The following is a 16100-nucleotide window of genomic DNA, read 5'->3' on the forward strand; positions in this document are numbered from 1 at the left end:
ATTCACAGATCATCTTGTAAAGACTCACACCAGAGTCTCCGTGCAGAGGACTCAGGCTCCAGCTGTGGCCACCACCTAGTGGATTTTCTATAACAAATAAAGTGAATTATGTTCTAGCAAAAAAAAAAAAAAAGAATTATCTGACCCTGCTCTTTGGAACCAGAGAGGAAAGGAAAAGGCCTATGAGGGCATGTCCCCTAGCCTAATATATTGCTGGTCTCAGGGCCCCTCACAGTCCTCTGCCCAGTGGCAGGCAAACAAGAAAGTGGAAGGAATGACAGGGCTCCACTCAAGAGCACTCCGAGGCGATGAAGAAGGGGGATAGGGCTGACCCTCTCTCAAAGGCTCTTGTTGTAGTAAACCACTTCGATGCTAGGATTTTGCTCATGGATCTGAGCTCTGAGGTCCAGCTCCAGCCTGCTCACATGGATGGAGCTCCTCTGGGGGAACAGAGCACAGCACAAGAGGGTAGCGAATACAAGGCAGAAGCCCACCAATCCCACCTGCAGTGGTGCCTCCAGCCAAGGACGGCTCTTCAGAAAGTCTTTTTTCTCCAGACTGTTCATGATCACAGGGGGAATGGCCATGGCAGGAATGGCCATGCCGATTCTGGTATATCACCACCTGGAAGATTCCCTGTTTGGCCGCGGTCACTGAGTGGCCAAGTCTCTGACCTGCCTCATCGGTCACTGGAATGTCCACTTGCAGCTCCCTCTGCCTCATCGGGGATGTTAATGCAGTTGGCAGCTGCCACTGCAAAGGGGACAAATCTGCCAACCAGAGTGGGCAGGTGCTTGGTGAGAGATTTGAGACCCAGCGCTGTGGCCACAGCTCTGGTAGTGGCGCTCACATAAGCTGTTCCCAACTGCCCAACTGTGATGGGAGCGTCACCACTGCGGTTGGAGTAGTTGACGATGGCATTGAAGGACTGGTTCACCCATTGCCAGAACATTACTGTTGGGGTCTTCCTGTAGAAGGTGAGCATGCAGCCAGTGATCATCATGTTCATGGGCACCTGGGCTGACATGCGGCCAATCAGGACCACCTTCTCCCCAGTGTCCGGGTGGAAGGCAGAGTCATACACGTATTTGGCCCTCCATAGCTGGTCTTCAGTGAGCTCTGGAACCACCACACCAGCCCTGTAGTTCTGCACAATGTTCCGGGAAGCTTCCAGCTGTGCTCCGGACAGCAGCAGGTTCCGGGGGTCAGTGACAGTGAAGAAGTGCCGGGCTCTGCCCATGAAAGTACTTTGGTCCCATCAAGGCTCCTGGATGTTGATGTTTAAAGGCAGCTCACCCATTTTCTGTTGAGGAAGCAGCAGCGGCTGCTGAATGGGCCCCCTCATGGAATCCGAGCCTTGTCGCCCATGGGCCGCGTCATCCTCCGCCATCTTTTTCTAATTAGCATTATTTCCTTAAGATTCAGACCAAGATATTAAATGTCAAAGTGACAAACTGTGAGTGATTCTATGGACAGAACTGTCCAATGTCTTCCAGAGCAGTTCCTATTTGCTATCTCTCCAGGTCCCTCCCCAGAGTCTAAATATTTGCTAAGGCTGCAAGATAATGCCATATATGTGTGTCGATGATGTCTCATGACAAGACCATTCCCATTTTGTTCACCATTTCCTCCTTTGTAAGTTGTGTCCTGTTTTAAACTCCTTGTTTGCAGTCTTGGGCTTTCTGTTGCACACACTCCAGCCCTGGAAGCTCCCAAATTGCAACACTATTTTACATTTCCATTAACCCCAAACCTCACTGAGCCCACACCTCTTGGGCTCCTAGCAGCTCCTTCCCTTCTTGCTGTTGTCCCTGACTGACCTCCTATAGCCTTGACTCCTTAGGACACACCTGCTGGGAACAGCATCTTTAAGGTCCGTGCGGTGGACAAAGACACAGGCTCTGGAGGGAGTGTCACCTACTTCCTGCAGGTAAGGTGGAGCACACAGGAAACCAGAGGCTTCAGACTAGAGGAAACACCAGGCACTCTCCACCTTCACTAAGATACTCGGGTCAGCACTTCTGCTGCTACCCTAAAATCTCATGTGTGATCACTGGAGTCTCACAGCATAAGAGTAGGCAGATAGATGGGCACATTCCTGGGGCTTTGGGCAGTAGCTTTGTCCCCTTGACTGGCCCATCTGGGATGCCTGGCAGGTGGCCTGCTCCTTACTTCTGTTTAGATCTTCTGAACCACTTAACCTTTCCCCAGGAGAAGGTCCACCAATTTGCATTCAGTGAGGGTCAGTTCTTAGAAAAAAGGCATCATGCTTGGAAAGTGGAGCATCATAAGACAGGAAGACTTTCAATGAGATGGACTGATGGATTGACACAGTGACTATAGCAACGGGCTCAAGGGTCTCAGAGATGATAATGATGATGATGACACAGGATAAGACAGGATTCAGATCAATTGTTCATAGGGTTGCTATGAGTCATGGTCAACTGACAGCACATAATAGCAACAAGAACAGTGTAGACAAATCTTGGCAGGGGAAAGAGCTGAGGAATCAACTCTCCAAAGAGGCCAGAGTTCCAACTCACAGGTATCCTAGGCCCCATTCCTGCTCTGCTAGCCCTCCAAAGCCAGTCTCACTTCCTCAGGAGGCTGCGTCTGTAGCATCTGCTCTTTGTTTCACACTTGCGTCCTTGTGCTCATAGCTCTCAAAGCAGTAGCTCTTAGTTGCTAAAAGCTTTGGAGAAATACCCCAGGACCCATGACTCTGGGCGATGCTATTATCTGCCACTCCTGTCATCCTCGACATGATGTTTCATTCCTCCTGTGCAAGAGCAAAATCACAGATGAGCCTGTTGTGAGGTTAGAGAAGCACAGAGCATCAGCATAGTCACGGGAGAGCCTCTTCCAGCCCCACCCACCATGCTCCCCCACAAACGCACCTCACCATGATCTTCTGACACCCAGAGGCTCTTCTAGGTGTATATGAAGGTCCAGATGGTTCCTTCTCCACCAGAATGCTCAGCACCCACCTTCTGCTGGGGCACTCCAGGTAAAAGCTAGCCCAATGCTGAGCCCAGTGTGGGTTTCAGCTGAGAGAAGCAATGAGGCCCTGCCAGAAGGGAATATTTCTGGTCCTGAAGGAGGGCATGGCAAAGGATGTCCAAAGCTCCTTAGAGGGGGTCTAGAGAGTCAGAAAAGCATGCTCTTCGGGCTCTTGGAGGACAGGCTCAAAGGACTCTTGTGGCTAAGCAGAGGCCCAGCCTGCCCTTGCCTTTGTAGAACCCACACTCCACTATGTTTGCTATGGACCGCCAGAGCGGAGTGCTGCGCCTGCAGCCCGGAACGACATTGGACTATGAGAAGGCCCAGACCCACCTTGTCACAGTGGTTGCCAAGGTAATGGAGCAAAGGCAGGTAGATAGCAGCCTTTGTAGGGGAAAGTGGTTGGAGCACAGGAAAACAGGGAGGTCTAGTTGGGCTGAGGTGTTGTGAAGAGCAGGAGGAATGGTGCAGGGTGCAAAGCAGTTGCTGGGGATCTCTGTGGGATCTGCTGGACTGGAGACCCTGGTGTCCTATGTCCCCATGACTTGGTCCACAGCATGGCCATCTCCCTTGCCAGAATGAATTGTCCACCTCATTTCCTCCATTCCACATGACCAGTCTCTCCCTGAAGCTCTTTCCTCCTCTGTAAAGGACAGCTCAATACAGTTCTGTAACTTCATGGTGTTTCTAAAACACCTAGGAGGATTCAAGTTTAGTGGCTGCCCTGCTCACAAGACTTTACTCCCCCAGAGTTGTTGCTGTTGTTATGTACCATCAGGTCAGAACCAACTCATAGCTGACTCTCTCTCAGAAGCAGTTAATTACTGGGGAGGATTAGTTGCCTATTTTTCTCCTCAGGAGCAGCTGGTGCATTTAAACCTGATGCCTTTGGTTGGAAGTGGAACTCCTTACCACTAAGCCACCAGAGCTCCAATTATCATCCCTTGGGCCTCGCCTTCTCTTAGAGGATTTTCACTATATTTGACCCCATAACAGACTTCTAGGAACTAGGGGGTAGGGGACTGGGGAGTGTTAGGGGTTTGATTCCCCTCCTTCTCTGCTGCTGGCTGCACATGAATTCTCTGAAGAAAATGAGACTGTTTCCAAAAGCACTGACCAGAAGTGACAGCACATCAGTTACAAGATGAGGATTACCTCTTATCACACACAACACATTCAGCAGAGAGAGTGTCAGCTGGGGCTAGATAGGGACTCCAGAACCCCAGCCCTTCACCATTCCTGGGCCTCTGTCTCTCCTAGGATGGAGGAGGGAGGCTCCGGGGAGCTGACATCTCCTTTTCAGCTACCACTACCATCACAGTCAGCGTGGAGGACGTCCAGGACACAGCCCCCATCTTCGTGGGCACACCCTACTATGGCTATGTGTATGAGGACTCTCTTCCGGTGGGTGGCTGCACCTCAGCCCAGCATCCTCTGTCCTCACACTTCTGGGTCTTTGGGGCCATGATGGCTAGGCTCAAGCTCCAAATATAAAGGAGGATACATGGGCTCCTGTATCTGCTGTTGGTGCAGTGTTCGACATGTGTCAATCATTCATGCTGCCACAGCACGCAGCCAGTGCAGATCTTGTGGGGTGATGCCAGGAGAGGGCTGGGGCAGACAAGGGGATCCTGGGCTTGATATGGCTGCTTCAAGCAGTGGGAGGCTGTGGTCTTAGGAAGACAACACCCTTTGTGCCTCCCAAGCTGGCAACTCAGATGAGGTTCCACCCTCACTGGCCCCCAAATCCCTTCCCCTTCTGGCTCCAGCTTTGGTCTCCAAGCCACTCTGTGTCTCCCCAAAACTCAGACATGCCCTCCTTGGCCTGGTGTCCACGGTCTAGCATGTCTAACCTCAGGAGTATCCAGGTCCTTCATGGCATTGAAAGCCTAGCCAGTGATGCCAGAGCTGAGAGCAGGGGCAGGAGAAAGTTTCCTGGCAGGCAGCAATGTGGACAGGGGCCAAAAATAGCCCTGATAGGGTGCCCTAGGCCCTGTTGGATCAAACCCTAATTCCCGAGCTTTCTACCTGAGGCTCTATGTGGTCTGCCCTGCTCACCTCACCTTTCCACTACCTTTCCTTGGCCTATGGGGTGGGTTGAAGACTGAAAGCCAGTAAGGAGACACAGAGGACAAGAGAGAAGAGTGTGGTGTGTGGTGTTGGGGAGAAGAGGTGGTAAGGTCACTGAACAGTCCACATGCCCAGCCCACATGGGGAAAGGAGCTGCCCAGAGCCCAAAGAGCTCCAGCCTCTCTGCTCTTGAGCCTGTCTGACCCAGGAGTCCCCTCTGCCCCAGGAGGCCCTTCTGCTTTGGAACCCCCTCTGCTTTTGGAGCCCTCTCTGTGCCTTTACCCTGGGAGGCCTGTCTGCCTCTGGACTCTCCTCTACTCTGGAATCCCTTCTACCCTGGGATCCCCAGAAGAGTGAGTGGGATATCCCAGCACTCACACCCTGTCCAGCAATAGTGCAGGCTAGGAAGGGGTGTGCACCACCACCAGCCTCAGCAGGGTCTCCCGCTCAGCAGGACTCAGAGGTGCTGACTGTGGTGGCCATGGATGGAGATCGAGGCAAACCCAACCGCGTTCTCTACAGCCTCATGAACGGTAAGTCAGTTGGCTCTGCTACTGTTCTTACTTTGCCTAACCATGGGGAAGGTCAGGGCCCTCTGTACCCTGGACTCCTAAAAGTGGTGGGTGCTCTGAGGAAGGTGGGTCAAGTCTTCCAGGAGGCCATCTGCCTTCTAGGGTGGGGCCTCCCACTAGTCACTGTGCTTGTGATAGCAAGGGGCTGCCTGGGCCAGAGTGAACTGGAAGGCTGCCCATCTCTGTCCATCTTTTAGTGGGAGCACCCCTACTAGTCACTGTGTTCAGTAATAGTTAGGGCTGCATGGGTTGTGGGGGCACTTTACCTCCTCCTTCTCCCCAGACTTGTGTTCACTGGTGACAGCGGCAGCAATGTTCCTTACATGCAAAATTGCTTGGTTTTTATTCAGTTGACCAATTGATTTTGTATGTGTGAGCTTGTTCTGTTTCTTAATGTTTTGGCATAGAGCAGATAACTGAATTAAATGTAATGCTGATACAGCAGCTCTCTCGTACAAGCTCTAGGTACTTATGAGAAAACTGAGGCTTAGAGACACTAAAGGGGCATCCCAAGTTCCCATCACTAGATTTGAACCCAGGTTTTCTTGCTCTCAAATCTATTCCTTTTCCATAACTAGGCAGTAACTGACTGGCCCATCCTATCCTGGGTTAGCTGGTCCCTATGGGGTTAGGTGTGTTGGAGACAGTGAGAATGGCTCAAGATAGGACAGGGTTCAGAGCTATTGTGCATAAGGTTGTTATGAGTTGCAGGTGTAGGTGACTGGATGGCACCTAAGAACAACAGCAGGACAAGGCTGGTGTCAGATCACCCCTATGCGCTGTCTATTGCTTCATCCTAAAGAGCCCTTGTGGTATAGTGCTTAATAAGACTACTACAGTTCAATTCACTACTTTGAAGAAGACTGATAGTGTCTTCCAACAAAGATTTACAGTCTTTGAAGCCCAATGGAGGGTCACTCAGAGTTAGAACCAACTGGATGAGAGTGGGTTTGGCCAGTCGTTCATTGGTACACTTCACCCAGAACCACCGTGGACTCACACTGTGCCCTGGGCCTGCCTGGTGCACACTCACCCTCCACAGCTCACACAGGAACAGCTCCATGCCATACATGACTCCTTCTCTGGGGACACAAACTCTGAAAGACTCCCCTCCCACCTCATTACAAAACTGTACACACTTAAAAGTCATGTTCCTCATTACTTTGTCTGATCCCCACTCTCTTCCTCTCCTCTCCTCTACAGTTTCTTTCTACTCATTCTTTCCTCTTTTCTTTCCCTCCCCTTTCCTCTTCCTCTCCAGGCCTTCTTCCTTTCATCCTTCTTTCTACCTTTTTCTCCCCTCTCCTCCTCTCTTCCTTTATCTCCCCTCTCTCCCTTTTTCTCCCCCTCTCCTCTTCTCTTGCTCCTCCCTCTTTCCTTTTTTCTCTTCTGTCTCTCACACTCTCTCTCCTCTCTTCTCTCTTTTTTCTCTTCCCTCCTCTCTTTCCCCCTCTCCCATTTCTTTTTCACACAAAGCAGCACCCAAAAGAAAAGGGAAGCAGTGTGGAAACTGAGAAACAGTGTTCAAAGCTCAACTCTGTACTTACTCTATGACTTAACTTCTCTGCCCTTCTCTGATCTTCTCTGCCCTTCTCCTCCCTTTTCTGTCCTTCTCTGACTTTCTTTTTTCTGCTGTGCCCTTTTCTTCCTATTTTATCATTGGCAAAATGTAGACAGATAAAGCACGGAGAACGCTGGCTTTCAGTGTTGTACAGCTGCCTACAAACCTGTACAGAACTGTGGAGTGCATTTCTGGTCTTACAGGGAGTGATGGAGCCTTTGAAATTAATGAGACATCTGGAGTCATATCAATCATGCAGAGCCCTGCTCAGCTCCGAAGAGAAGTGTATGAGCTCCAAGTTCAGGTACCCTCCCTCGGGCTTGCCCCTCCCTGCCTATCCTGTCCCCCATCCTGCAGTCTTCCTCCTCCTGATACTCTCATGGCCAATTATCACCTCCACCAGTGTTTGTATCTCTCAGATCCAGGGAGCCCTGCCTGGCCCTACAGAGGTACTCACAGTCTGGAAGGGGCTAGCAGTTGCTCAAGGAACACCTATATCATGTGTCTTATGGATGCAGAGAAGAAAAGACAAGCTTCTACAACCAGACATTTGTGAAAAGACAGGCAAGGTGGGACTGGAGCAGTGTCTTGAGAATGGGCAGGAGCACTCAGGAAGAGCTAGTGAAAGGAGAGGAAGGAAGAGTGGAGATCTTCTTAGCTCTGAAAGCCTAAATGGTTTAGCTGGAGGATCTGGAGCCAATATGGACCTGGCTCCATCCATGGTCTCATGCTGAAGGAAAAAAAGGTGGCTCCCAGGCTGGGTCCCTGAAAGAGCACTCTGATCTATTATCAGGGTAAGGCTGGCTCTGTGAACATGCCACCACTATAAGAAAGGTGCCATGCTGGACTTACTACTCTTCTCTTGTGATCTTGACATCAGAAAGTTCTAATGAGAGGATTGTCATCTTCATGACACACTGGACTGTACAAATTATGTAACTAGCCTTACCCTGGATCAATAAAGAAACAATGAAAAGTTTTGAACAGGATTAGAATTCACATGATAGAAAATTCATTCTGGAAGCTGACCAGGCCAGTGGAGTTCCTAGAGTTGAAGAATCTGACAAATGATAATTCCAAGGTCCACTCTGGGAAATAGTGATTTGGTGAGTCTGAGGTAAGCCAGAATTATACAATTGTACAAGCTCCAAACTAATTTGGTTATACTCCCAATGTGGCATTGGAGAGCTGATAATCCAGACTAGGATGTGGAGGGAACTGACTGGAGACAGGGAGCATGATATCCCTGGACAAAGACATCATGCTAGGGAAGGTGGATGTTCAGATAAAGAGAGGAACACCCTCAATAAGATGAATTGACCCAGTAACTGTAACAATAGGCTTGTGCATATTGATGAGGATGACACAAGAATAGGACAAGGTTCAGATCTGTTGTTCATAGGGTCACTGTGAGTTGTAGTCAACTTGAAGGTACCTAACAACAACAAAAGGGAGAAGAGAGGTGGAATGGGAGAAATAGATAAATTTAAAATTATTTAGAAGCTCAATTTCAGAGATCATGCATCTAATTGGTAGTGAGAGGTAAGAGGAGATAAAGAAAGTCTGAGACTTTCTACAAGGAACAGAGAAAAGGAATAAGTGATGCCTTTGGCCACACCAGTTGAAACATGCAAATTTCAACATAAAAATTGGAGACTTGGGGGAGATACTTGCATCAACATATGGAGAGGTATAAAAGCCTGAGGAGAGGTTGAGGTCAACTGGATGATGGCTGCAAAGACTGAGGAACAATTGGCCTAATACATAGTTAGGGAAGTAAGGGGATCAGAGCTCAAGAGAAAAGAGGAACAATAAAAGAGATGAAAGATAAAAGAGGACCTAAAAATAGTAGAGCCAAACTGTCCCTACTCTTAAGGAGGAGAAAGTTGGTGGCTATGAAAGAGCAGGTGAAGGTCACTGTAGCATGTTCTATATTGAATCAGGGATGTGGGTGAAATTGAAGTGGGACACAGCAGAAATACAGCTGTAGGCTCCTCGATGGCAGAGTGCTGTGGGGAACTAGAGCCCAGGGACAGTCTGGTTTTGGTTTGGTTTTTTAAGAGTAGTTAAGATCTGAGCATACTTGCGAACGAGGGAAAAGTGGACCTTCAAGACAAAAGTAAAGAGAGAGAACTGCACAAAGCACAAAAGCACCAACACCAGAAAAGAGGACTCAGGAGGCATCTTAGTCTTCCAGCTAGTCATGGGCCCTGTCTCCACCCAGGCAACTGAAGTCAGCTCAGCAGGGCACTCAGCTGCCTACACCATGGTCTCCGTTACCATCAGGATTGTGGACCTCAACAACCATCTCCCAACATTCTATGGAGAAAATGGACCACAGAACAAGTTTGAGCTGTTCTTGTATGAGCATCCACCCCAGGGTGAGATCCTTCGGGGACTTAAGATCACAGTCAATGATTCAGACCAGGTGTGTGTGCTACCCTGTTGGGGCCCAAAGTGTGTCAGTCTTCGTGTGTGTGTGTGTGTGTGTGTGTAGGGCCAGGCTGGTCAGAGCAATGAAGGTAGCAAGAGGGTAAAGCCAAGAGAGAGAGCTGGAAGGACATTAATCAGACTCTTGCTTAACTTAGCATCAATTAGAAATGGAAAGTCAGTCAAATAAGCACATCCCTTCTTCTGGCCCACAGATTAGAAGCTTGTGTGTCCCATCACCTCTTTGACAAGCCATGCTTCCCAGCCTTATGTGTTTGTTTTCTTAATTATTTTAACTGGCTGGAGATTGATAACCTTGATATACCCTCAAAACTGGTCAGAAGTCATGACCTCCTCACCTATAGGAAATCTTTAGTTTCTCAGGGTTAGGGTTGTATGAAGGATCCAGTGTTAACAAAAGTAGTGAATTTATATTCTTCTTTATCTTTCTTGTTTCTTCCTCCAACTATGATTGCCCAGGGAGCCAATGCCAAATTTAACTTACAGATGGTTGGACCTGGGGACATCTTCCGAGTTGTCCCTCAAACGGTCCTGAATGAAGCCCAAGTCACAATCATTGTGGAGAATTCTGCTGCCATTGATTTTGAAATGTCCAAAGTGCTAGCCTTCAAGGTAGGTGGGGGTTCAGGAACTAGATAGGTGGGGCCACGTGTCTGAAATATTCTTGAAGTGCCTTCCAATACTTGTGCTCCTGATGGTTCCACTCTTACCCTCATCTCTCCTGCTGAGACCAATTTGGGGAGCAGGGTGGAGAGGGGAGAGAAGAAGATTAGAAAGAACCTCACTGATACCTTCAGCTTCTACCACTGTTCTCAGGAACACAAAAGGGATTCAGAGAAAAGCTATTGATATCATTTACCATGTCCCCAGGTTAAGAGATGTGCTTATCATGATGAATGTTTTCTCATTTGCCTTAATGAGATTTGTCATCTATTCCAATGAAAACCTTAGCAGAAAAGAGAAAATATTTCTTATTGTATATGATTATTGAAAGTTATAAATATTTGTGAATATATAAATAATGCAATAAAAACAAACAAACCCAAAACTGATTCCATTGCTGTAGAATCTGTTCCAACTTTTAAATAGGAAGATGGAGCAGAGCTGCCCCATAGGGTCTTCAAGACTAATTTTTAAAGAAACAAACTGTTACATCTTTATCCCTGGAAATTGTTGGTAGGTTTGAACTGCTGACTCTTCAGTTAGCATCTGAGCACTCCACTGTGCCCCTAGCACTTCTAATGTATTTGTTGTTATTATTAGGCGCCATCAAGTTGACTATGACTCATAATGACCCTATGAATAATGAATCTGAACCCTGCCTATCTGAAATCATCTTTATTTTCTCTGAAACTCTTGAGCCCATTGTTATAGTCATTGGGTCAATCCATCTCATTGAAGGTCTTCCTCTCTTTCTCTGAGCCTCTACTTTTCCAAGCATGATGTTCTTTTCTAAAGACTGGTCAGTCCTGACACCATGCCCAAGATACATGAGATGAAGTGTCACTATCTTTGCCTCCAAGGAGCATTCCATTTTCACTCTCTCCAAGACATGTTGGTTAGTTCTTTTGGCAGTCTATGGGATATTCACTATTCTTCTCCAATACCACAGCTCAAAGGTGTCTCCTGTCATCCTTAGTCACTGTCCAACTTTCAGATGTATAACAAGTAATTGAAAAGACCATGACTTTATTCAGATATAATTATAATTCATTAGTGTTGGAGCTGACATTATTACTTCTTTTTTATTTTTACTAATTTTAATGCCTTTGCCTTTGAGCTGTGGTGCTAGAGAAGAGTATTTATTGAATGTACCATGGACCGCCAAGAAAACAAACAGATTCATCCTAGAGAGGGTTAAACCAGGCTGCTCCTTGGAGGCAAGGATTCTGGGGCTTCGTCTGACATACTTTGGACATGTTGTAAGGAGAGACAGGTCTTTAGAGAGGGACATCATGCTGGGTAGAGTGGAGGGACAGCACAGGAGGGGAAGACCCTCTGACCCTCTATGAGGTGGATTGATTCAGTGACTGGGGTAATCGGGATGGGTGTGTCAGAGGCAATGAGATTGGCACAGGATAGAGCAGGGTTCAGGGCTGTTGTACATAGGGTCACTATGAGTCACAAACGACTCGACAGCAAATAACAACAACAACAACAATTTTAGTGAAAGGTTACAGGAACTTTAGATTTCCATTCATTCACTGTTGCACTTTTCTCTCTGCCCAACCTCCCCTGCCCCATTTACTCTTGTCTTTGAAAAGTAAAAGAAAAATTCTTTCATTGTTATACGATCCCTCCCTTCAAGTCCACTCCACTATGCAACCTTCGTTCTGGATTCCTGTCATGACAATAATACTAATCATATATCCCTTTTAAATAGTTCTCTCTCATCATCCCACCTTTCTCAGTCTCCCACAGGAAGAAATGTTCAAAATCTCTAGCTCTAAGAGAGATATCATCTTACCCCAGTAAGAATAGCAAAATTTAGCAGAACAGCAAACAACAAAGACTGGCGAGGTTACCGAGAAATAGGAACCCTTATTCACTGTTGGTGGGAGTGTAAAATGGTGCAACCACTATGGAAGGCAGTTTGGCACTTTCTCAAAAAGTTGCAAATAGAAATACCATTTGACCCAGCATTTCCACTACTGGGAATATACCTCAAAGAAACCATAACCGCCACCCAAGCAGATATATGCACACCCATGTTTATCACGGCTTTGTTCACAATAGCAAAGAGTTGGAAACAATCTTAAGTGCCCATTAACAAATGAATGAATAGAGAAGCAAGCTGTGGTATATTCACACAATGGAATACTATGCTGCATTGAAAAACAAGGAACTCATGAAATATTCAAAATGGGTGACCCTGGAGGACATTATGCTGAGTGAAATATCTCAGGCACAAAAGGACATTATTACTTCTTAAATCTTTGAGAGGTCCTTGGCAGCAGATATTCCCAATGTCATGTTCTTTTGATTTTTTGATTGTTGGTACCAAAGGCATTGATTGTGGATCCAAGCAAGATAAAATTGTTGACAACTTCAGTCTTTTATTCATCGAAAATGATCTTGTCTTTTGGCCCAGTGGTAAAGATTTTCATCTTTTTGTTGTTGAGATATAATCCATATTGAAGACTTCAGTCCTTGGTCTTATGCAGCAAACATTTCAAGGCCCCCTCACTTTCAGCTAGCAAGGTTGGGTCACGTGCATAATCCAGGTAGTTGATGAATTTTCCTCTGATCCTAATGTAGTTGTTTGTTGTTATGTGTCAAGTGACCCTTTATACAGCAGTTCTGAACCCTGCTTTATTCTGTGCCAACCTTATTGTCTCTGACACATCTACCCGCATTACCCCAATCACTGAATCAATCCACCTCATTGAGGGTCTTCATTTCTTGCACTGTCTGTCCACCCTCCCAAGTATGATGTCCCTCTCCAAGGACTGATCGCACCTTGCAGCACGCCCTAATGTAATAGTAAACTAAAAACGCTTGAACTGACTGCAATCAAGTCAAAACCAATTCATAAATTACACTCTAATGGGTTTTCAGAGGTTGTAAGTTATATGGGAAAAGATAGCCCATCTTTTTCTTGCAGAGCACTTGGTAGACTCAGACCACCTACCATTTGAGTTGGCAGCACAACTTCTATCTGATAGGCTACCAGGGAAGGGCTCAAAGCTGCTGTACATAGGGTTGCTATAGGTCACAGGCGACTTGTCAGCACATAACAACAACAATAACAACGAGTCAGGAATATCATATGGATGCCTGCATTCACCACTGCTGCTCAACAGTTGTAAAAAGAACAAGGACCATATGGGGATGGCCTTATATGACTTTCACCAACTCTACAAAGATGAAGTGTCCATGTGAACATCAAAAACAAAAAGCCAATCCATAGAAGGTCAGACATGTCCCCTATGTTCTTGCACCTCTTTCTATTAATCCTAATATCAATCTTACTGCTTTCCTGGGTTCAAAATCCATTGCAATAGCTCACAGACCACACAGAACCATATTAAGGAAACCAAAGGACTATAATTCAGGTTGGCAGCAAGATACAATCACTCAGGACAGCTTCTGAAATGCTGAAATGTGCGTGTGAACACCTTAGCCTTGAGCCTCATGGTTTTAGCCAGTGTTACAAAGTTCTCAGTCTTGACAGTTATGTATCTACCTCATGCTAGTCTTCCAAAAATCTTAGGCAAAGGCTTTTAGCTCTGGTTCTCCCTTAGGGTAGCAATATCAAGGTCAGCTCTATCTCATGTCAGGTCTCTGGTTCTCCATTGCAGCCACAGCTGCTGCTGCTATAGTTCTAGCTGGCACAAGAATCTCTAGCCATGAAGGGCACATACTGCATACCTGCTTCTTCTTTGCTTATGGTGAGATTCTCATATTCTGTTTCTGGATCCGCTTAATTTAATAGTGAGACTAGCCAATCCCCTTGTGATTGTAGGCTGACACACCCTACTCACCTATTCCTGCCCATCCATATGGCAAAGTCAACCAATGCTGGGGAAGTAATTTTTAACAATAAACCTTCAAAACCACAATAGTATTTCTGAAATGGATCCAGTGAAACTAGATCAAGATGATAAGAGATGCAACCTTAGAAAGCAGGAGACAGTGGTAACATTATTTGTAGATGATAAGATTGTTTGCTTTAAAAAAAAGTCTACAAGAAATAATTAAAAACAGTGAGAAAAATAGCAAAATTTTTAACATGACTAATTAGAAACTTAATACACAAAATACAATGGTTTGTCTACCAAAAAATAGTAATGAGGAAATATAATGGACCTAAAAATTCTTGTGGTCTGGTGGATAAGGAGTTGTGTTTCCAATCCAAAGGTAGTTGATTCAAATCTACTAGCTGCTCCTTAGGAAAAAGATGGGCAATTTCCTCACATGAGATTTACAGCCTCTGAAAACCTGCTGGCAATTCAGCTATGTATGTCTTTGTTCCTACTTAATGGCATAATAAAAACAACAACTTTTTCAATAAGAACCAAAACACCAAAATCTTAAAAATTACCATTACAAGAAATATGCATTATCCAGACATCCTGGAGAGGGTTAAACCAGGCTGCTTCTTGGAGGCAAGGATTCTGGGGCTTCATCTGACATACTTTGGACATGTTGTAAGGAGGATCAGGTCCTTGGAGAGGGACATCATGCTTGGGAGGGTGGAGGGACGGACGGCACAAGAGGGGAAGACCATCTATGAGGTGGATTGATTCAGTGACTGGGGTGATCCGGGTGGGTGTCAGAGGCAGTGAATTGGCACAGGATAGAGCAGGGTTTAGTGCTGTTGTACATAGGGTCACTATGAGTCCCAAGCGACTCGATGACACATAACAACAACAACAAAGTCTTTAGACTTTTAAACTTTAAATTGTGGTGTTCGAGAAAAGGACTTAATAGCCCATGGACTGCCAAAAGAACAAGCAAGTCTGTCTTGGAGGACGTGAAACCAAGATTCTCCTTAGAGGCAAGGATGATTAAACGTCATCTCATATACTTTGGACATATTATTAGGAGGAACTAGTCTTTAGAAAAGGACATCATACTAGGTGAGGTGGAGGGTCAGAGAAAGAAAGGAAGACCTTCATCAAGATAGATTGACACAGTGACAATAGACTTGAGCATATCAGAGATCATTGCACAGAACAGGGCATGGTTCAGATTTGCAATGAATGAGTGGAAGCCCAAAATCTCTGTAAATGTTTATGAAAATTAATAAAATATAATTATAGAAAAAAAAAGATTTGTTTGCTCATTGGGTCACTTTGAGTTATATAGTCAGCTTGATGGCACTGAACAACAAAAAATCCTAAAGAATACAAAATTTCAAAAAGGATCTAAAGAAGGCAAAAAAGTAAATGCGTACCTTATTAAAACAAATAGATTAACTTGTCATTATGTACCATAGAGCTGGAACCAATTTCATAGGTATTAAATTGCACAAAAGGAGACTTCCTATTTTTATCTGTGGAGCAGCTGATGGATTCCAACCACATGTCTTTGGATTGGCAGTGAAACTCCTTACCATTAAGCCACCAATTGTTGTATACAGTAGAGTTGGAACTTACCCATAGCTGACCCTTCAATGGGTTTTCTGAAGAAGCTAATCACACAGGAAGAGATTGCCCATCTTTCTCTCATAGTGGGTTCCAACCATGTACCTTCAAATTGAGAGCAAGCTCCTTATCAGTAGTAGGCCACTAGAGTTCCTTAAGGAACTTAAGAGTTCTTAATAACTGTAGAACTTTAAATTAACAAAGACTTCGACATCACATTCTACTTATTTTTTTTTTTTCAGGTATTGGGGACCAAGGGGTAATTTGGAAGAGAACTTGGAAAAATCAAACTTATTTTTGTCTAGAACATAGATAGGGAACTTGTGGATAAGAAAAAAAAAAGATTAAGAAATAGAA

General features: G+C 45.7%; 1 protein-coding gene and 1 pseudogene across 1 annotated transcript in view; one reads left to right on the top strand and one right to left on the bottom strand.

Moving 5' to 3' along the window:
• The window catches only part of CDHR1 (cadherin-related family member 1), a 39462-nt gene that overhangs the window by 17371 nt on the left and 5991 nt on the right, over window positions 1–16100 (top strand). The window contains exons 6-12 of the mRNA XM_006901023.1: window positions 1844–1930; window positions 3238–3354; window positions 4261–4404; window positions 5525–5603; window positions 7407–7507; window positions 9428–9631; window positions 10114–10266. Of these exons, the coding sequence (XP_006901085.1) occupies window positions 1844–1930; window positions 3238–3354; window positions 4261–4404; window positions 5525–5603; window positions 7407–7507; window positions 9428–9631; window positions 10114–10266 (885 nt within the window). The remainder of the gene's footprint in view (window positions 1–1843; window positions 1931–3237; window positions 3355–4260; window positions 4405–5524; window positions 5604–7406; window positions 7508–9427; window positions 9632–10113; window positions 10267–16100) is intronic.
• On the bottom strand, window positions 339–1300 carry LOC102863073 (annotated as a pseudogene).

Source organism: Elephantulus edwardii, unplaced genomic scaffold (assembly GCF_000299155.1).
Source record: "Elephantulus edwardii isolate Elephantulus edwardi_28Jun2011 unplaced genomic scaffold, EleEdw1.0 scaffold00305, whole genome shotgun sequence".
Classification (NCBI taxonomy): Eukaryota; Metazoa; Chordata; class Mammalia; order Macroscelidea; family Macroscelididae; genus Elephantulus; species Elephantulus edwardii.